At 58.3% G+C, this 19761-nt stretch overlaps 1 protein-coding gene across 1 annotated transcript in view; it reads left to right on the top strand.

Moving 5' to 3' along the window:
• Positions 1-19761, top strand: part of CSMD1 (CUB and Sushi multiple domains 1) — a 1658614-nt gene that overhangs the window by 1580388 nt on the left and 58465 nt on the right. The window contains exons 51-52 of the mRNA XM_066237815.1: positions 8701-8895; positions 16783-16956. Of these exons, the coding sequence (XP_066093912.1) occupies positions 8701-8895; positions 16783-16956 (369 nt within the window). The remainder of the gene's footprint in view (positions 1-8700; positions 8896-16782; positions 16957-19761) is intronic.

Raw genomic sequence — 19761 nt, 5'->3', positions numbered from 1 at the left:
ATTAAAGCTACTAGTAAAACAAGTTCACCGTGGATAATTAAGGGCCTACCTACTGTGTGCCAGGCAGCGTGAGCACATTCTCTTAAAGCAAGAGCAAGTCAGTCATGCCAAGTAGCTTTGCATGACCTGTAAATAGACCACTCATAGAACAGCTAAGATCACCTATATAAACTGCCTGTCTAGCTTCCCACATAGATATGTCTAGGCATTCATCTATACGTGCTACATGAGTATATCTTTGCATATATAACACATATGTGTGTATGTGTGAATATATCCTCAATTGTACACCTATGCATTTTATATGCATGCATATGTATTTTTGTATATATAATACGTATAATGTATAAAATGTTTTGGAATATATCTGCATTCCCTTTGTCCCTTAGAAAAATTACCTTAAAAGAGCTAATGCTGTCTGTATTAATTATCCCTATTTTCAAGTTAGAGCGTACATTCTACTCTCAATTTAATGCCCTGGCAAAGATCTTCTATCATAACCTGTTGCTGAACCATCTGTTCTGAGGCCAATCCCGTGCCCAGCACTCCTGGGCGTCCTCCGTGTGCCGGGCACTGCTGTTAGCGGTTTACACGCGTTTGGTCTTAGAGTCCTTATAACAACCTGGAAAGGGCCATACTGTCCCCATCACACAAACGGGAGCCGGAGATTTTACTACTTTACATCGACACTTGGATTAGTAGTACTCTGTATTTTCATCCATTCCAGAGGTTGCTTTCAACTCATTTTCTCTTAATTATTAAATCATCCATTTTATGTAATTAAAAAATATGGCTTTAGGCTCGAACTTTGATTATAGAACCACCAGAATTTCTGAACAATGTTTGCTGCGTCGCTAAGTGGATGAGGTTTCAATATTGGATTTTGTTTCCTTGTTAAAATTGTATTTCGCAGATGGAGTTTACCTTTGAACAATGGATCAAGTCAGAGCATTTGTTATTTGGCAGAGCTATAATTAAATCTTTTATTTAATGGTAAATGTGAGTGAAATGTTCTGGGACGTGACTCTCTTAAAATATCTTTATTGAGACTAACCATAGTCACAGAAGGACGAGCCGCCTGGGCAGAAAGAAATGTCTGCTCTCACGGGGGGTCTGGGGACTTGCCCAGTGGGAAGAGCAGCTCTTCACAATGAGCAGAAACCCAGCGATTCCAGCACCCCGAGAGGGTGTGGGTGTCACAGGCCAAGGTACCACCTGAAATCCGGGGGAAGAAGGGGTTCGGAGCTTTACAAGCTCTGGCCCCTCTAAAGACGACTGACTCTTAGGTGAGCTCCCGAGTGACGTCCCAGCACTCACTTCAAAATTCTATTAATTCACCCTTTACTAACCCAGCGACTCTTACTCTAAATAACTCCTACAGTGATCGTGGGGTCAGGCTCTGGGGTCATAACAGAAACCCCAAGACGAGCTTTGTGTAAGGATCCCGTGACTTCAGCCCAGACTGGGCTGGGTCGTTTGCAGAGCCACGCTGGAGTCTGATGGGACGAGATGGATGGGAGTACCCTCAGGACCCGGCTTCTCCCACAGCCTCATCTGTGCACATTCTTTACCTGAAGCCAGACAGCCTTGCCTCTCAGCCTCTGACGCCGCAGACCCGGATGCCATGCCCCCACCCGGCCCCCGGCCCCCGGCCCGTCCAGCATGGTCCTGGCAAGTTCAGAATGAACGCTGCGCTTGGCGGTGAGGATGGGACGGTGCTGAGGCTGATGAACTCATCTGACCCCCGTGGCAGCTCATCGGAGGCTGTACATCTAATCAGACGTGCTTCAGGGGCACGCGGCGTTAAGAAGCCCTCGCCACGCTGAGTGCAACAGGGAGAGTCGAGGGTAAAGACGGCGAGCACGCCCCTCCTGCGTCTCGGGCTGATCGAGGACCACCGAGGATTCATGACGAGGAGTCATAACTGATGAGGGAGGGGGCTGGCGGGCGTTTCTCACGGCAGCTACGCTGTCACCCTCTGCCCACCTCGCCCGAAAGCATGGTCCGCCGCCCGGCTTGCCCCTGGCTGAGCAGGCGCGCCACAAAGCAGGTCACTCTCGGTGCAGGTAGAAGCCGGCGTTCCCGGGTAAGACGCAGATGACAGTACTCCGTGTTGTCACTGAGCAGTCGTTCCTAAGACAGAGAAAAGGTGTCTCTTGGGCACGAAAACCTCCTTGTCTGTGCTGTCAACGTGATGTGGTCGGAGGAGTCTTGTTTAGGGAATTTTTTAATAGAAAACTGTCTATGTGTCCACTCGGTGCCGGGAAGCGTGTCGGCTGTCTGCGTGTCCACTCGGTGCCGGGAAGCGTGTCGGCTGTCTGCGTGTCCACACGGTGCCGGGAAGCGTGTCGGCTGTCTGTGTGTCCACACGGTGCCGGGAAGCGTGTCGGCTGTCTGCGTGTCCACTCGGTGCCGGGAAGCGTGTCGGCTGTCTGCGTGTCCACACGGTGCCGGGAAGCGTGTCGGCTGTCTGCGTGTCCACTCGGTGCCGGGAAGCGTGTCGGCTGTCTGCGTGTCCACTCGGTGCCGGGAAGCGTGTCGGCTGTCTGCGTGTCCACACGGTGCCGGGAAGCGTGTCGGCTGTCTGCGTGTCCACTCGGTGCCGGGAAGCGTGTCGGCTGTCTGCGTGTCCACACGGTGCCGGGAAGCGTGTCGGGTACGTGGGGATGGTCCACGGCACCTGTTCTCTCGAACTTGTCAGGACAGAGGAAGCGATCCCCTGAGAGCTGCCTCCCTAAAGGCAGGAGACGAGAGCGTGTATGTCCCTAAGAAACAAGCGGAAGGACTTGGAGATGGACGCTGAGGTCAGCACGTCCTGTCACACCAGAGAACCCTGGTGATTAAAAACAAAACAAACAAAAAACCCAAAACGTGTCATGTCCCTGGAGTCGGCTTGGCAACCCGTTCATCGGTACCTGTCCTAAGGGTCCTGGAAAACATTTACGTAAACAAAGTATTTCTTCTTTTGCTACGTTTCCCTTCCAGATGGAACACTTGAAGACAACCTGTAAAAATCTTGTTGTTCTTTCTGCGGTGTTCGGAGGCCGTGCGTCTGGGGTCCTCACAGGCTTCACCCCGGAGAGCAGGTCCCGTGTCACTCGCTTTAGTCCTTTGTAGAAGACCTGCAGTGTTCTTGCGTCGTGTCCACTGGCGGAGAAATGACAAGAGTCAGAGACACACAAGGTGGGGGGACAGGCGGGATCTCAGCCCAGATCGGGGGAGCCTGTGCTGACTGGGGGGACAGGAGGGCCTGTGCTGACTGAGGGGACAGGGGAGTCTGCGCTGACTGGGGGACAGGGGAGCCTGTGCTGAGGGGACAGGGGAGCCTGTGCTGACTGAGGGGACAGGGGAGCCTGTGCTGACTGGGGGGACAGGGGAGCCTGTGCTGACTGGGGGGACAGGGGGGCCTGTGCTGACTGAGGGGACAGGGGAGTCTGCGCTGACTGGGGGACAGGGGAGCCTGAGCTGACTGAGGGGACAGGGGGGCCTGTGCTGACTGAGGGGACAGGGGAGTCTGCGCTGACTGGGGGACAGGGGAGCCTGTGCTGACTGAGGGGACAGGGGAGTCTGTGCTGACTGAGGGGACAGGGGAGCCTGTGCTGAGGGGACAGGGGAGCCTGTGCTGACTGAGGGGACAGGGGAGCCTGTGCTGACTGGGGGGACAGGGGAGCCTGTGCTGACTGGGGGGACAGGGGAGCCTGTGCTGACTGGGGGACAGGGGAGCCTGTGCTGACTGAGGGGACAGGGGAGCCTGCGCTGACTGGGGGACAGGGGAGCCTGTGCTGAGGGGACAGGGGAGCCTGTGCTGACTGAGGGGACAGGGGAGCCTGTGCTGACTGGGGGACAGGGGAGTCTGTGCTGACTGGGGGACAGGGGAGCCTGTGCTGACTGGGGGACAGGGGAGCCTGTGCTGACTGGGGGACAGGGGAGTCTGTGCTGACTGGGGGGACAGGCGGGACCTCAGCCCGGATTGGGGGACCCTGAGCTGACTGGGGGGAAAGGTGGCATCACAGCCCGGATGGGGGGAGCCTGTGCTGACTGGGGGGATGGGAGCCTGTGCTGACTGGGGGGACAGGGGAGTCTGTGCTGAATGAGGGGACAGGGGAGTCTGAGCTGACTGAGGGGACAGGGGAGTCTGTGCTGACTGGGGGACAGGGGAGTCTGTGCTGACTGGGGGGACAGGGGAGTCTGTGCTGACTGGGGGACAGGGGAGCCTTTGCTGACTGGGGGGACAGGGGAGCCTTTGCTGACTGGGGGGACAGGGGAGCCTGTGCTGACTGGGGGGACAGGGGAGCCTGTGCTGACTGGGGGACAGGGGAGTCTGTGCTGACTGGGGGGACAGGGGAGCCTGAGCTGACTGGGGGACAGGGGAGCCTATGCTGACTGGCGGACAGGGGAGCCTGTGCTGACTGGGGGACAGGGGAGCCTGTGCTGACTGAGGGGACAGGGGAGCCTGTGCTGACTGGGGGGACAGGGGAGCCTGTGCTGACTGGGGGGACAGGGGAGCCTGTGCTGACTGGGGGGACAGGGGAGTCTGTGCTGACTGGGGGGACAGGGGAGCCTGAGCTGACTGAGGGGACAGGGGAGCCTGAGCTGACTGGGGGGACAGGGGAGTCTGTGCTGACTGAGGGGACAGGGGAGCCTGAGCTGACTGAGGGGACAGGGGAGCCTGCGCTGACTGAGGGGACAGGGGAGCCTGCGCTGACTGAGGGGACAGGGGAGCCTGCGCTGACTGAGGGGACAGGGGAGCCTGAGCTGACTGAGGGGACAGGGGAGCCTGCGCTGACTGAGGGGACAGGGGAGCCTGCGCTGACTGAGGGGACAGGGGAGCCTGCGCTGACTGAGGGGACAGGGGAGCCTGTGCTGACTGAGGGGACAGGGGAGCCTGAGCTGACTGAGGGGACAGGGGAGCCTGAGCTGACTGAGGGGACAGGGGAGCCTGTGCTGACTGAGGGGACAGGGGAGCCTGTGCTGACTGAGGGGACAGGGGAGCCTGAGCTGACTGAGGGGACAGGGGAGCCTGTGCTGACTGAGGGGACAGGGGAGCCTGTGCTGACTGAGGGGACAGGGGAGCCTGTGCTGACTGAGGGGACAGGGGAGCCTGTGCTGACTGAGGGGACAGGGGAGCCTGAGCTGACTAAGGGGACAGGGGAGCCTGTGCTGACTGAGGGGACAGGGGAGCCTGTGCTGACTGAGGGGACAGGGGAGCCTGAGCTGACTGAGGGGACAGGGGAGCCTGCGCTGACTGAGGGGACAGGGGAGCCTGCGCTGACTGGGGGGACAGGGGGGGTCACAGCCCGGGTCAGGGGGGCCTGAGCTGACGTGCTCGTCCTCAAATACAAACAGGAGCAGTAGCACCCACTTCTCATTTCAGCGTCGCTGTGGGACCAACTTAGTGTCAGGTAACGTGCTTGTGTCCATACGGTGTGGGAGGGAGCGTTTTCAGGAAAACTGGATTGATGCATGGTCTGCAGGAGCAGCCGTCTGTGGCTTTAGGTGACAGGGTGGGGGGAGGGCTGGTGGGCACAGGGAACCCGTGGATTCTGGTCTGCGGAGTTCTTGGGAGGAGGGAGGGGTGTTTCCTTTAAACTAGTCCCACGTGGCTGTCCTGCTCCGTACATCAGCTTCTGACTGCAATTCAGCATGTCTCCGTGAGTCTCCGGGGAGGGGCCCCTGGCAACCCCCTCCCCTGAGAACGCAGGGCCAGCCTGGAGCGCGGGCGGCCCGCTGGGCAGGCGACCTCCACGTCCTGTTCTCTCTCCCGCCCTGGGCTCACGCCTCTCCTCTTCCTCCCCCTGAGGTCCAGCTCGGGGTTCTGCTCCGGTCTCGGTGTCAGCTCCCCTGGGGACGGCCTGCGGGCTCTCTAATGTTCCTGTTTGTGTCCTGTGTGTGTGCGCGCGCGCGTGTTTTAATCAATGCTGACATCATGTAGCTAAACCTTGCCAAGGGTGGCCCTTCTCACCAGAGCTTCGAGGAAGCCGTCTTCCCACACCGTCCTGGGGTGCGTGTCCCGTGGGGTCCCCCCCAATGATGTCACTGGTTGTTCCAACGCGGAAACGCCGATGGTTTCATACACTCTCCCCCTCGGAGTGTCTTTGAAAATATTAACTGAAATCACAGCACCAGCAGATTCTGGAAAGGTCCAGCCTTCCCCTCTCTTCCTTCTGTACACAGAGGCCAAGATGGACTATGAATTAGATGGTTTGGTTCTCGCCTCACCCCACCCCATTCTCAGGGTCCCCCACGTGCCTCCTCATGCCCCGGTGTCTCTGTGTGGGGGCCCCACCATTCTCTGGGCTGGTCAGCGTGCCGAGTGTGCACACAGCAGTGTGGACACACACAGGCACACACTCGTGCACACACACACGGTCACGGAATGCGGCACCCGCCCCTGCTCTAAGCAGCGTCATCCAGACGCATAGAACTGTGGGAAGACCGCGCCGTCTGCGACCACAGAGCCGAAGGCCATGCAGGGAGAGCGAGATTCCCGTGAACCCGGATGAGCGCCCCGCAGAGCAGACGGAAGTCCGTTTTCATGCAGAATGGGGCACTCGTGGAGGATTCGGGGCTCCAGGGACCCCGTGGACCCTGTTTGTGGTGTAAGCCGATGCCTCGCGCTTCCCGGCAGAAACCGAGTCTGTCGCCGAGAGTGCGGGGGACCCGCGGCAGCCGTGTGGGTTCTAGACGCCGCCGTCTGGTGCAAATGAAGTTTTTCAGAGAGGCGCCCAGGGTTGGGGTGGATTACGGCCCGTCAGGGGGATGCGTGAAAGGCGTCAGGGAGGGCAGTCATGCCTGGAATTCTAACGGAGTTCAGACTAGAGAAAACGACTCCTGCTGTTAGATAAAACAGTGGGACAGCCACAGTTATTGTGGATAACAGTTTTAGGTTAAAAAAAAGAAAAAAAAAGAAATAGAAAAAAAAAGCCCACAAGAAAAAGATTTTAGATTACTTTTAAATTTGCAAATCCTTTTCACATTTTAAGCCTCATTGATATTAATATAATACCAAAAGGCTCTATTCCGTTTTTCAGTTTATTTGCACATAATACTGATAAATTCCTGCAGACGGGTAAATGAGAGTCTTATAGCATTTTAGATATGCCTGGTTAAATTATAATTAAATGGTATAGAATTTAGAAGTAAAAATATATTTCCTAATATTTTGGAAAAAAAACAACCACAACTCTACTTTCTCCACCTGATTCTTCCAGGCTCAAAGAAACTAACCCTCAGGTCAACATTGAGGGTGGTTGACTTTAGTGATGTTAACTCATGTGGCTTCATATTTGGGGGAATGCAGTCTGGGTCCTCACTTTGAGAAATTCAGTTTAAGTAGTATTGAGCCTTTCAGAAAATATTCCTACTCCCATACGGGAAATTCGGCACAGGCTGTATTTCCAACATGGGTATAAATCCCCCGAGGGTCATGCTCGTCACATTGTTGCCGACTTGGATGGCGACTCTTGTTACTGTAATAATCGCTGCTGCTTTTTATTAAATACCCACGCTGACTCTAGGCCTCGGTCTCGGAGTATAAATCAGTAGTGCCTCCTTTAATACCGTTACGCAGTTTCCTGTGCCGCACTGCTGCAGTCCACGTGTGACCTTCTTGTGCCTCGACGTCCTGCAATACGGTCGACTCCGTCGTGAGTGTCCTCAGGACGGAGGGAAAGACAGCATCTGGTTTTTGGAAAATTAGTGTCTAAGCTGATTTTCTTTCTTTTTTTTTTCTTAAGTGAATGTGGGGAGGCAGAGGCAAGCTCCTGTATGACCCAATCGGGATCCACCCGGCATGCCCTTGAGGGGGTGATGATGCTCTGCCCATCTGGGCGGTTGCTCTGTTGTTCGGCAACTGAGCTATTTTAGCACCTGACGTGGGGCCATAGAGCCATCCTTAGCATCCAGGGCCAACTCTGGGCCAACTTGTTCCAATCAAACCATGGCCGTGGGAGGAGAGAGAAAGAGAGAGAGAGAGAGAGAGAAGCGAGGGGGGGGAGTGGAGAAACAGATGGGCACCTCTCCGGTGTGCCCTGACCAGGAATTGAACCCAGGACTCTCATACTCTAGGCCCCTAGTTGGAAAACTGCAGCTTGCAAGCCACACGTGGCTCTTTGGCCCCTTGAGTGTGGCTTTTCCACAAAATACCACATGCGGGCGCTGCCTCAATAAGGAATGTACCTACCTATATAGTTTAAGTTTTAGAAATTTGGCTCTCAAAAGAAATTTCAGCTGTTGTACTGTTGATATTTGGCTCTGTTGACTAATGAGTTTGCCGACCACTGATCTAGGCCAGCGCTGTACCACTGAGCCTACTGGCCAGGACTGAGCTGCATTTTGATTGCTCAGTCACTACTTCCAAGTTTCTTGGAGGCTGTCCAGACACATTATGTGAAAGAAATGTTTACACACGCTTTCATTTACCGGTTAAAACATCTTTTAATCTTCAGAAGAACGCGCACCCTTGCGCAAGTGACTTACTCTTACACGGCGGCGGTCTGGCCGCCATGGGGGTCCGGAATTCACTGCACGCGTGGGCCCATCCCTCGTGACTGTGGGGGTTAGAGGAAACCCGAGCTAGTAGGCGGTGGCATCATCAGGTTTGGCTAGAAGGCCTTCACCAGGAAGAGTGGGCGTGGTTCGATGCCTTGAGGCGCAAAACAAAAAACAAAACGATTAACGTGAAATCTGTTTCTCTTCTAGCGGTGACGTGCCCTGGCATTGAAGCCCAGCTCTCCGAGCACGTCACCTGGAGGCTGGTCTCGGGGTCCCTGAACGAGTATGGGGCGCAGGTGGTGCTGAGCTGCAGTGCCGGGCACCACCTGGAGGGTGGCAGGCTGGCGCAGTGCCAGGCCAACGGCACCTGGAGCACGGGCGGCGAGCGGCCGCGATGCAGAGGTGAGTGACAGGTGCGCCCCCGGGGGCGGTGCGGCACTCTGGGGGGTGGGGAGCATCGGGGGCGCCCCACCTGCAGAGTGACAGGTGTGCCCCCAGGGGTGCGGCCACTCTGGGGGGCGGGGAGCGTCGGGGGCGCCCCACCTGCAGAGTGACAGGTGCGCCCCCGGGGGCGGTGCGGCACTCTAGGGGGCGGGGAGCATCGGGGGTGCCCCACCTGCAGAGTGACAGGTGTGCCCCCAGGGGTGCGGCCACTCTGGGGGGCGGGGAGCATCGGGGGTGCCCCACCTGCAGAGTGACAGGTGTGCCCCCAGGGGTGCGGCACTCTGGGGGGCGGGGAGCGTCGGGGGCGCCCCACCTGCAGAGTGACAGGTGTGCCCCCAGGGGTGCGGCACTCTGGGGGGCGGGGAGCGTCGGGGGCGCCCCACCTGCAGAGTGACCACATGGTGTCTGTGTGCATTCCTGAAGAGCCTCTCGTGTTTTCCTTTATGTGTCAGACCTAAAACTAGATGACGGCCGGGTGACGTGCTGTGTGCCAGCTTTTCCTTGCCGGCCACCCTGTGTTACAAGCTTGCAAACAGTAGGATGCGCCAGCATTTCGAATCAGCTCAAAACCCAGTCCAGACGGGGTGTTTAAAAAAAGACAGCTCCTATTCCGATGCAGGGACGGTTCCAACCCTCAGGTTGGGATCTTGGGACGTGGTGCTTGTGCCACGGACACCGGCTCCCAGATGCCATGGTCCTCACAGAGGGAGAGGACCGTCCTCGTAGGGACGAGGTCCGCAGGTCTTCGAGGCGCGTCCTAATAAATAGGAGCACACAGAAAAGTGAAACCATACCCTGTGCTCCAAGCAGGGTGCGCTGCAGACAGCTGGAGTGTGCACCTCTGGTCGATGGTTCACAGGAAACGGTCACGCCCGGGAGCACGTGGTTTAGACCAGCGTCAGGCTCCTAAGCTGCGCAGCTGCGGAAAGATAAACCGGGATAAAAATGGAAAAAGGACAAAGGAATCAACGTGTCGCCGTGTTTCCTAATCATTCTAGTTCAGCGTTTCATAGGACAGGGTTAATCAGCGTGTGTGAGCTAGAGTGTTGGCCGGGAACTCGGAGATAAACCGGGTGGGTCGCTGACCTCCAGGGGCTCGCCGGCCTCGCAGGCCCCACAGCAGCCACATCCCCAGACGGCCCCGCCGGGGCCTCCGTTCCGGGGAGCCTGTCCATTCTCGAACATGCCCTGGTCTGACTCTCTGGTCCCCGGCTTCGCACTGAGTGTCCTCTGTGACATGACTCTGAGGCAGGGAATTCCCTCCTCACACTCGTGTGGTCATCTCCACATGTCCCTGCACGATGCTCCGGGTGAGATTCAGGGACTGGTTCTTGAGGTCACAGAGGGAGCGGGGAGAGAGTCAGGGTCACTAACCTTTGTCCCACGGGGCACTCTTCCAGCCAGCGTCCTTTCTGCCGGGTCCCAGCGGAACCAGCGTCTTCAGAGCAGGTGCCGTTAGCGTCCTGGGAGCGGGGCATTCCCACGTTGCCTGAGCCCTGGACCCCCCTTTCCCAGCTACTCACACCGGCCCTGGACCAGGACCTCACCGCGAAGGAGGCAGGGTGACCTGCACTGACCGTCTCTTTGTTGTGAGGGGTGTGCCTGGACGGGCCCTCAAACATGCGGGCAGTGTGGTCCACCAGCCTGCACAGTCCACTTACTGCCCAGGAGACCCCAGGAGGGGCGTCCTCACTGCATTCCCTGCTGGGGTGGACCCGGCCGTCGCTCCACACAGCCTGGGGTTGGGTTTTCCTGATGATTTACTCACAAGTGAGTGTCCAGCTTGCATTCAGTAACACCAGTGACACGCATCACCGCAGGGACAGCTGGTGGCCTGTTTTGTGCATCTTCATGTTGAGAGAGGACTTCTCTCTCTCTCACGTCCAGGGGTCCAGGCTCTATCCATCTGGGCCTGTAGCCCAGTTCTAGCCTCGGTCTCCACAGCACACTGTCCCATCCTCACCAACAACCATCACGTGTCCTTCAAGCCTTCCCCGTGCTGAACAGCCTGTTCACCCGTGTGTCATGCTGCGTGCTTACCGCACACGTCTGTCAGCATGTTCGTGAGCCACCTTCCACCCAGATCACATTCGGAAGCACCCGCTCTCGACCTCGGATCCGTCTGTCCCCACAGCAGTGGTGAGAAAGGGTACAGGTGGCAAACGAGGATGCCATGGGGCACTCCGGGTGGCTGAGCTGAGTGCCAGGGTGTCCCCACGCTCCCCAGAACGCAGAGCCGAGTGCCAGGGTGTCCCCACGCTCCCCAGAACGCAGAGCCGAGTGCCAGGGTGTCCCACGCTCCCCCAGAACGCGGAGTCACCACAGAGCGTGGGCACAAATGCATCGTGAGTGCAGGGGAAGAGCCGGCTTCGTGAACTCACTCTGAAAACTTGCGTGGAGGACGGGACCTGGGCTGGAGGCTTCCCTGTGGCCATTTCTCTTTCCTGTAGTGACAACCGTTCTCCCTTCCAACTCAGCGGCTCCCCCGGATCGGTGCCGCTTTGCCCGGGACGGCATTGGGGTTCCCCCCAGTGAACCCCTGCATCTGAGAGCCCGTCGCCCCGCTGCTGGAGCGAATGCTGCTCCGTGAGGTTTTCTTTGCCGTCCAGGGAACCTAGCCGAGGGCACAGCTGAGGGGGTGCCGCCCAGGACGTCTGGAACGGACGCTGGGAGAGCAGAGAACAGAACGGACCAGAGCCGAGGGCGCGGCCGTCACAGGTGCGTGAGGACCCGCGGACGAGAGCAGGTGTGCCCAGACCTCGGGCCGCCTCACACACTTCCGACCAGCCCTGGAGGTGACAGCACCGTCCCGTGTTCCTGCGTTGGCTCCAGACGATCTCTTAAATATCATGGCTCAAGGTGAAGTTCACGCCCTGTTTGGAAAAAGGCTTAACGAGAAGTTCACCGCAGATTGTGAAAATCTAAATCAGGTCCCCAAACTACGGCCCGCATGCCACATGCAGCCCCCTGAGGCCATTTTTCCGGCCCCGCCACACTTCTGGAAGGGGCACCTCTTTCATTGGTGGTCAGTGAGAGGAGCACTGTATGTGGCAGCCCTCCAACGGTCTGAGAGACAGTGAACTGGCCCCCTGTGTAAAAAGTTTGGGGACCCCTGATAAATCCTCGTCGAATTCATTGACATTTGGTGCAGCGGATACGCTCGTGACGTTACTGACCACACACACCACGACCCTGCAAGGACTCGGCATCTCGGACACTGATAAATCGTGGCGGCTGTCCCCACAACCAGGCCGTGCTGAGCGGGGACACACTCTGGGGGGGACTTTCCACCGCCTGGTGAGCCGTCCCCCACGGGCGCACCGTGCCTGGCTGTGGTGCCTGCGTGTCCACTTGGCGTGACATCAGCCTGTTTCAAGAGGCCGGTCTCCGTGGTGCACACGTCAAGTTTTCCTTCACTTGTGATATCGGCGAAGGTTCACCGCGTCTGGCTTGGCTCACTGAGTGGGTCCTGGGCTAGCAGCTCGCTGTCCGGGCCCTGGCGTGCACAGGCACCGCCGTGAGCACTTACACGTGGTCTCTCCGTGACCCCGGTACACAGCCACGCCACGGGGCTGGCCAGAGAGGCCCTGTGGTAGGAGACGTTTTCCCCTACGTTTATAAAGGAGTTGTTTCTTAAAAAGAAATAACAAGTTTAATGATTTACACACTTGAGAAGGAAACCTCAAAACACATTCAACAGAAACACTCCTAGAACCGTAAGGAAAACTGACACACTTCAGTGATAATCCCAGATTTCAGCCCTTCTCTCTCAATAAGAGAACACGCAGACGGAAGAATCGGGAAGGACGTGGGTTTGAAGAACGGTGCCGTCCAGTGTGACCAAGTTGACACTCTCCTCGTAGAGAGCAAAGCACACACATTTTCCCCCCAAGTTCACAGACCCGATGGTTTCCAGTTACGAGGGAGAGGCTCCATCTGGAAGTGTCCCCTCTCTGTACCAGGAACGGGGGTGTGACTGATGTCCAGAAACGCTGGTCAGTGCAGAAGGGGAGGAGGGACCTCACAGCCATCACCACTCTGAGCTCTGCCTGGTGACCGCCCTCGCCGGAACTGGCTCCCCTGTCCCCAGCACCTTCTTTTGTCTTCGGCAGGAAACCGAGTTTCAGGTGGTGGCTTGGCCCATTCTGGAGACTTCCTCAGCTTTCCTGCGGCATCTCGCGTGTGTACAGGGGAAGATGTGTTTATAAACGTGCTTATTTTTCTCCTGTTAGGCTGTTATTCATCACAGGGGTCTCGCCAAGAACCTGGGAGGGTGGAGAGAAGTTATCTTTCCTCCCTTCCAGGATCAGCCCTGGCAAGTGCCCCAACGAGGCCCCAAGACTGAGCAAACTGGCGGCGTCCCCGGCTGGTCCTGGCCACAGCAAGGGGTTGAACCTGGGTGGCCGGCAGCCAGGAGCCACGGTCTTACTCTCTCTGTTTGACTGCCTCTTACCGCTTTACTGTGAGTAAGGACTCAGTAGCTGTCACCTCTTTGTCAGACCTCTTCCCAGCTCGTTACACGTCATAACTCCCTGTGCCCAGAATCCACGCGTCCCTCTTAGAATAGCTCCTCACTCACTTCCCTCTGAGGGGCCGCTGGTGCTGGTAACCCGGGGATTTCTTCCGGCCCTGAGGTTCGACGACTCCGGTGCGCAGACACTGACGCACTCGGAGTGCAGGGAACCGGGCGGTGTGTGAAGTGTCCACACCGAGAGTGACCACTGGATGTAGACCCCACACAGGAGCCATCGTGTGAGCGGAGGTGGAAGTGGACACCAGCAGTCGTTCTGCTGGGACAGCAGGTGTATCTTGGGGACATACAGTTACCCTATCTCCAGCCACGTAGAGGACAGATTTTATTTTATTGTTTTATGGTCAGCATTTTTATGGAGCTCACGACACCAATAAATTATGCAAGGAAATAATAAATGAGCTTGGTCCTATTCTTGGAATGGGACGTCCTCGGTTTTAATTCCACACCACTTTGTCTCAGCTCAGTTCCTGCCGGGCACACGTGGGTGGCCAGTGACCAGCGGCCAATGACATGGGTCCCTGTGGCTGATACGGACAGAAATGTGGACAGAATGCCAACACATCTGATAGCTGTACTTTGTGTGTGTATACTGGGTATTTTTTATTTTCAAGAAAGCTACCTGTGAGGATGAAAACACAATCCCAATGGGCAATGAAGGGACCTCGAAGGCATTGTCATTGACTAAGTTTTCATTTCAAGGATGTGAGAGAGGAGAAATGCAGCAGCCAGCTGGTTGACCCACCTGACCCTACGGAGACACCTACCCGTCTTCCTGCTGAAAATGAGGACGGGGATCCGGTTATCTCTAAGCAGAGCCGTCCCCATGGAGACGAGGGATCTGGTTATCTCTAAGCAGAACTGTCCCCGGCGGAGACCAGGGATCCGGTTATCTCTAAGCAGAACTGTCCCCGGCGGAGACCAGGGATCTGGTTATCTCTAAGCAGAGCCATCCCCGGGGGAGACGAGGGATCTGGTTATCTCTAAGCAGAGCCGTCCCCGGCGGAGACCAGGGATCCGGTTATCTCTAAGCAGAGCCGTCCCCATGGAGACCAGGGATCTGGTTATCTCTAAGCAGAGCCGTCCCCATGGAGACCAGGGATCTGGTTATCTCTAAGCAGAACCGTCCCTGGCGGAGACGAGGGATCTGGTTATCTCTAAGCAGAGCCATCCCCATGGAGACCAGGGATCTGGTTATCTCTAAGCAGAGCCGTCCCCATGGAGACCAGGGATCTGGTTATCTCTAAGCAGAACCGTCCCGGCGGAGATGAGGGATCTGGTTATCTCTAAGTAGAGCTGTCCCCGGTGGAGACCAGGGATCTTGTTATCTCTAAGCAGAGCCGTCCCCGGCGGAGATGAGGGATCTGGTTATCTCTAAGCAGAGCCGTCCCCATGGAGACCAGGGATCTGGTTATCTCTAAGCAGAGCCGTCCCCGGCGGAGACCAGGGATCTGGTTATCTCTAAGCAGAACCGTCCCTGGCGGAGACGAGGGATCTGGTTATCTCTAAGCAGAGCCATCCCCATGGAGACCAGGGATCTGGTTATCTCTAAGCAGAGCCGTCCCCATGGAGACCAGGGATCTGGTTATCTCTAAGCAGAACCGTCCCGGCGGAGATGAGGGATCTGGTTATCTCTAAGTAGAGCTGTCCCCGGTGGAGACCAGGGATCTTGTTATCTCTAAGCAGAGCCGTCCCCGGCGGAGATGAGGGATCTGGTTATCTCTAAGCAGAGCCGTCCCCGGCGGAGACCAGGGATCTCATTATCTCTAAGCAGAGCCGTCCCCGGCGGAGACCAGGGATCTGGTTATCTCTAAGCAGAGCCGTCCCCATGGAGACGAGGGATCTGGTTATCTCTAAGCAGAGCCATCCCCGGCGGAGACCAGGGATCCGGTTATCTCTAAGCAGAGCCGTCCCCGGTGGAGACCAGGGATCTGGTTATCTCTAAGCAGAGCCGTCCCGGCGGAGATGAGGGATCTGGTTATCTCTAAGCAGAGCCATCCCCGGGGGAGACGAGGGATCTGGTTATCTCTAAGCAGAGCTGTCTCCATGGAGACGAGGGATCTGGTTATCTCTAAGCAGAGCCGTCCCTGGCGGAGACCAGGGATCCAGTTATCTCTAAGCAGAGCCGTCCCGGCGGAGACGAGGGATCTGGTTATCTCTAAGCAGAGCCATCCCCGGGGGAGACGAGGAATCTGGTTATCTCTAAGCAGAGCTGTCTCCATGGAGACGAGGGATCTGGTTATCTCTAAGCAGAGCCGTCCCCGGCGGAGACCAGGGATCCGGTTATCTCTAAGCAGAGCCGTCCCCAGCGGAGACGAGGGATCTCGTTATCTCTAAGCAGAGCCGTCCCCGGCGGAGATGAGGGATCTGGTTATCTCTAAGCAGAGCCATCCCCGGGGGAGACGAGGGATCTGGTTATCTCTAAGCAGAGCTGTCTCCATGGAGACGAGGGATCTGGTTATCTCTAAGCAGAGCCGTCCCCGGCGGAGACCAGGGATCCGGTTATCTCTAAGCAGAGCCGTCCCGGCGGAGACGAGGGATCTGGTTATCTCTAAGCAGAGCCATCCCCGGGGGAGATGAGGGATCTGGTTATCTCTAAGCAGAGCTGTCTCCATGGAGACGAGGGATCTGGTTATCTCTAAGCAGAGCCGTCCCCGGCGGAGACCAGGGATCCGGTTATCTCTAAGCAGAGCCGTCCCCGGCGGAGATGAGGGATCTGGTTATCTCTAAGCAGAGCCGTCCCGGCGGAGATGAGGGATCTGGTTATCTCTAAGCAGAGCCATCCCGGGGGGAGACGAGGGATCTGGTTATCTCTAAGCAGAGCTGTCTCCATGGAGACGAGGGATCTGGTTATCTCTAAGCAGAGCCGTCCCCGGCGGAGACCAGGGATCCAGTTATCTCTAAGCAGAGCCGTCCCGGCGGAGACGAGGGATCTGGTTATCTCTAAGCAGAGCCATCCCCGGGGGAGACGAGGGATCTGGTTATCTCTAAGCAGAGCTGTCTCCATGGAGACGAGGGATCTGGTTATCTCTAAGCAGAGCCGTCCCCGGCGGAGACCAGGGATCCGGTTATCTCTAAGCAGAGCCGTCCCCAGCGGAGACGAGGGATCTCGTTATCTCTAAGCAGAGCCGTCCCCGGCGGAGACGAGGGATCTGGTTATCTCTAAGCAGAGCCATCCCCGGGGGAGACGAGGGATCCGGTTATCTCTAAGCAGAGCCGTCCCCGGCGGAGACGAGGGATCCGGTTATCTCTAAGCAGAGCCGTCCCCGGCGGAGGCGGGTGGTTAGCATTCACTTCTTTGCTTTCTCTTGCAGTTCTCTCCTGTGGAAGCCTGTCCTTCCCGCCCAATGGCAACAAGATTGGGACGCTGACTGTTTATGGGGCCACGGCCATCTTCACGTGCAACACGGGCTACACGCTGGTGGGCTCCCCTGTGCGGGAGTGCCTGGCGGACGGGCTGTGGAGCGGCTCCGAGACGCGGTGCCTGGGTGAGTGCCGCCCCCGCGCCTGCGCGGTCGGTCCACTGCGCCTGTGGAGTGGGGCGGGGCGGGGGGCGGGGCCCCGTGTGCGTGCGGCTGGGTCCTGCTGCGGGCTCCCTGCCGCGCTCCCCGCGGGGCCGGTTCCTCGGGGGTCTGGAGGGTCTCTGTTTCACTCTGAGCGATAGAGGGAGGTTACACGGTGCCTCAGGTGACCTGACGGCTATTTAAGAGAGCGCTGAGGACATCACTCTGCTCGTGACTGAGGACACACACAATTGAATTTCAGGAATCTAATGCATTTAAAAAAGTTAAAGGGACATTAATAACTCCCAATCTTAGTACAGTGAGTTTATCGAGCACGGCGTGTGGGTGGAATGTGTCGGCCTCCTTTTCCCAAAAATAATATGAACATTTTTTGCATGACGATTTCCAAAAGTTGAATTGAAAAAATTTTTCTGAAAAACCTTCTGAGTAAATGTATAAAAATTGTTGAATAAGCTGCTTAAAGTACAGTGGTTCTCAATGCTCCCTCTAGGTCTCAAGTCATTGTGTAAAATGCACTTAGCTGCCTTCAAACTCTCTGTGATCCCAGTGGTTTAATCACGCAAAAGCCAGAGGGCCGGGAAGGGGCAGTGACTGGCTGTCCACGGGCTGGGACCACGTGAGGGACCAAGCCAAGACCGGGGCGTTTTGAAGAGTAAAAATACATTCTTTGCAGTCGGGGGAACTTGTGGAAAGACTCAGGAGGGTTTGAAGACAGGGCGTGGAAGTGACGTGGAAGTGACGTGATCCCAGGTCCTCACCGTGGCCCCTGGACGACGCCCGCGTTCTTCAAAGCTCCACAGACTTAGACGCGTGCCCCTTGAGCCCCGGGTGTGTGGATAGATAACCTTCTTGCTGGGTGTAGTCAGTGCAGCGTTCAGGAAACCCTGGCCTGTCCTGGGACTGCGGGTGGGGCTCCCCACTGGGGCGACCCACGCTTCTGAGACTTTCTGCACGTTCCTGCCTGTTCTGATGACACTGTCGTTCGCTGAGTGGTGAGCGCTCTCCTTAGGGCAGCTGCAGCCTGGGGTAGGTCTCTGTCTCAGGACAGCTCGGCTCTGGGGAGGGGCACCAGGTCACCTGCGAGGTTTGCACCTCCGCTACTAATCGTGAAGACAGGAAGAAATACACGTTAAATTCCACGAGGGCCGGCCCTGGCCGGTTGGCTCAGCAGTCGAGCGTCAGCCTGGCGTGCGGGGGACCCGGGTTCGATTCCCAGCCAGGGCACATAGGAGAAGCGCCCATCTGCTTCTCCACTCCCCCGCTCCTTCCTCTCTGCCTCTCTCTTCCCCTCCCGCAGCCAAGGCTCCATTGGAGCAAAGATGGCCCCGGGCGCTGGGGATGGCTCCTCGGCCTCTGCCCCAGGCGCTGGAGTGGCTCTGGTCTTGGCAGAGCGTCGCCCCCTGGTGGGCGTGCCGGGTGGATCCCGGTCGGGTGCATGCGGGAGTCTGTCTGACTCTTCCCGTTTCCAGCTTCAGAAAAAAAAAAAAGAAAAAAAATTCCACGAGGGCCTTTTTGTCCACAGACATCTCGTCTGTCCCTCCAGTGGCCATAGGACGCGGGTGAGGCAGCGCCAGCCTCGGGGACGCGGATGAGGCAGAGTCCCGGCCTCGGGGACGCGGGTGAGGCAGAGTCCCGGCCTCAGGGACGCGGGTGAGGCAGAGTCCCGGCCTCGGGGACGCGGGTGAGGCAGCGCCAGCCTCGGGGACGCGGATGAGGCAGAGTCCCGGCCTCGGGGACGCGGGTGAGGCAGAGTCCCGGCCTCGGGGACGCGGGTGAGGCAGAGTCCCAGCCTCGGGGACGCGGGTGAGGCAGCGCCAGCCTCGGGGACGCGGATGAGGCAGAGTCCCGGCCTCGGGGACGCGGGTGAGGCAGAGTCCCGGCCTCAGGGACGCGGGTGAGGCAGAGTCCCGGCCTCGGGGACGCGGGTGAGGCAGAGTCCCAGCCTCGGGGACGCGGGTGAGGCAGCGCCAGCCTCGGGGACGCGGGTGAGGCAGAGTCCCAGCCTCGGGGACGCGGGTGAGGCAGAGTCCCGGCCTCGGGGACGCGGATGAGGCAGAGTCCCAGCCTCGGGGACGCGGGTGAGGCAGAGTCCCAGCCTCGGGGACGCGGGTGAGGCAGAGTCCCGGCCTCGGGGACGCGGGTGAGGCAGAGTCCCGGCCTCGGGGACGCGGGTGAGGCAGAGTCCCGGCCTCGGGGACGCGGGTGAGGCAGAGTCCCGGCCTCGGGGACGCGGATGAGGCAGAGTCCCGGCCTCGGGGACGCGGGTGAGGCAGAGTCCCAGCCTCGGGGACGCGGGTGAGGCAGCGCCAGCCTCGGGGACGCGGGTGAGGCAGCGCCAGCCTCGGGGACGCGGATGAGGCAGAGTCCCAGCCTCGGGGACGCGGATGAGGCAGCGCCAGCCTCGGGGACGCGGGTGAGGCAGCGCCAGCCTCGGGGACGCGGGTGAGGCAGAGTCCCAGCCTCGGGGACGCGGATGAGGCAGAGTCCCGGCCTCGGGGACGCGGGTGAGGCAGAGTCCCGGCCTCGGGGACGCGGGTGAGGCAGAGTCCCGGCCTCGGGGACGCGGATGAGGCAGCGCCAGCCTCGGGGACGCGGATGAGGCAGAGTCCCAGCCTCGGGGACGCGGATGAGGCAGAGTCCCGGCCTCGGGGAGTTCACGGGACACCTTCAGTTTGCGTAACTTTTCAGTCGGGGGCTCTGCTGGCGTCCTATCATCCCAAAGCCACCTTCACTGATTGTGGGGCGTCTGACTGCACATCAGGCCTCGGG

Source organism: Saccopteryx bilineata, chromosome 6 (genome assembly GCF_036850765.1).
Source record: "Saccopteryx bilineata isolate mSacBil1 chromosome 6, mSacBil1_pri_phased_curated, whole genome shotgun sequence".
NCBI classification, from domain to species: domain Eukaryota; kingdom Metazoa; phylum Chordata; class Mammalia; order Chiroptera; family Emballonuridae; genus Saccopteryx; species Saccopteryx bilineata.
This window is presented reverse-complemented; position numbering and strand designations above follow the sequence as displayed.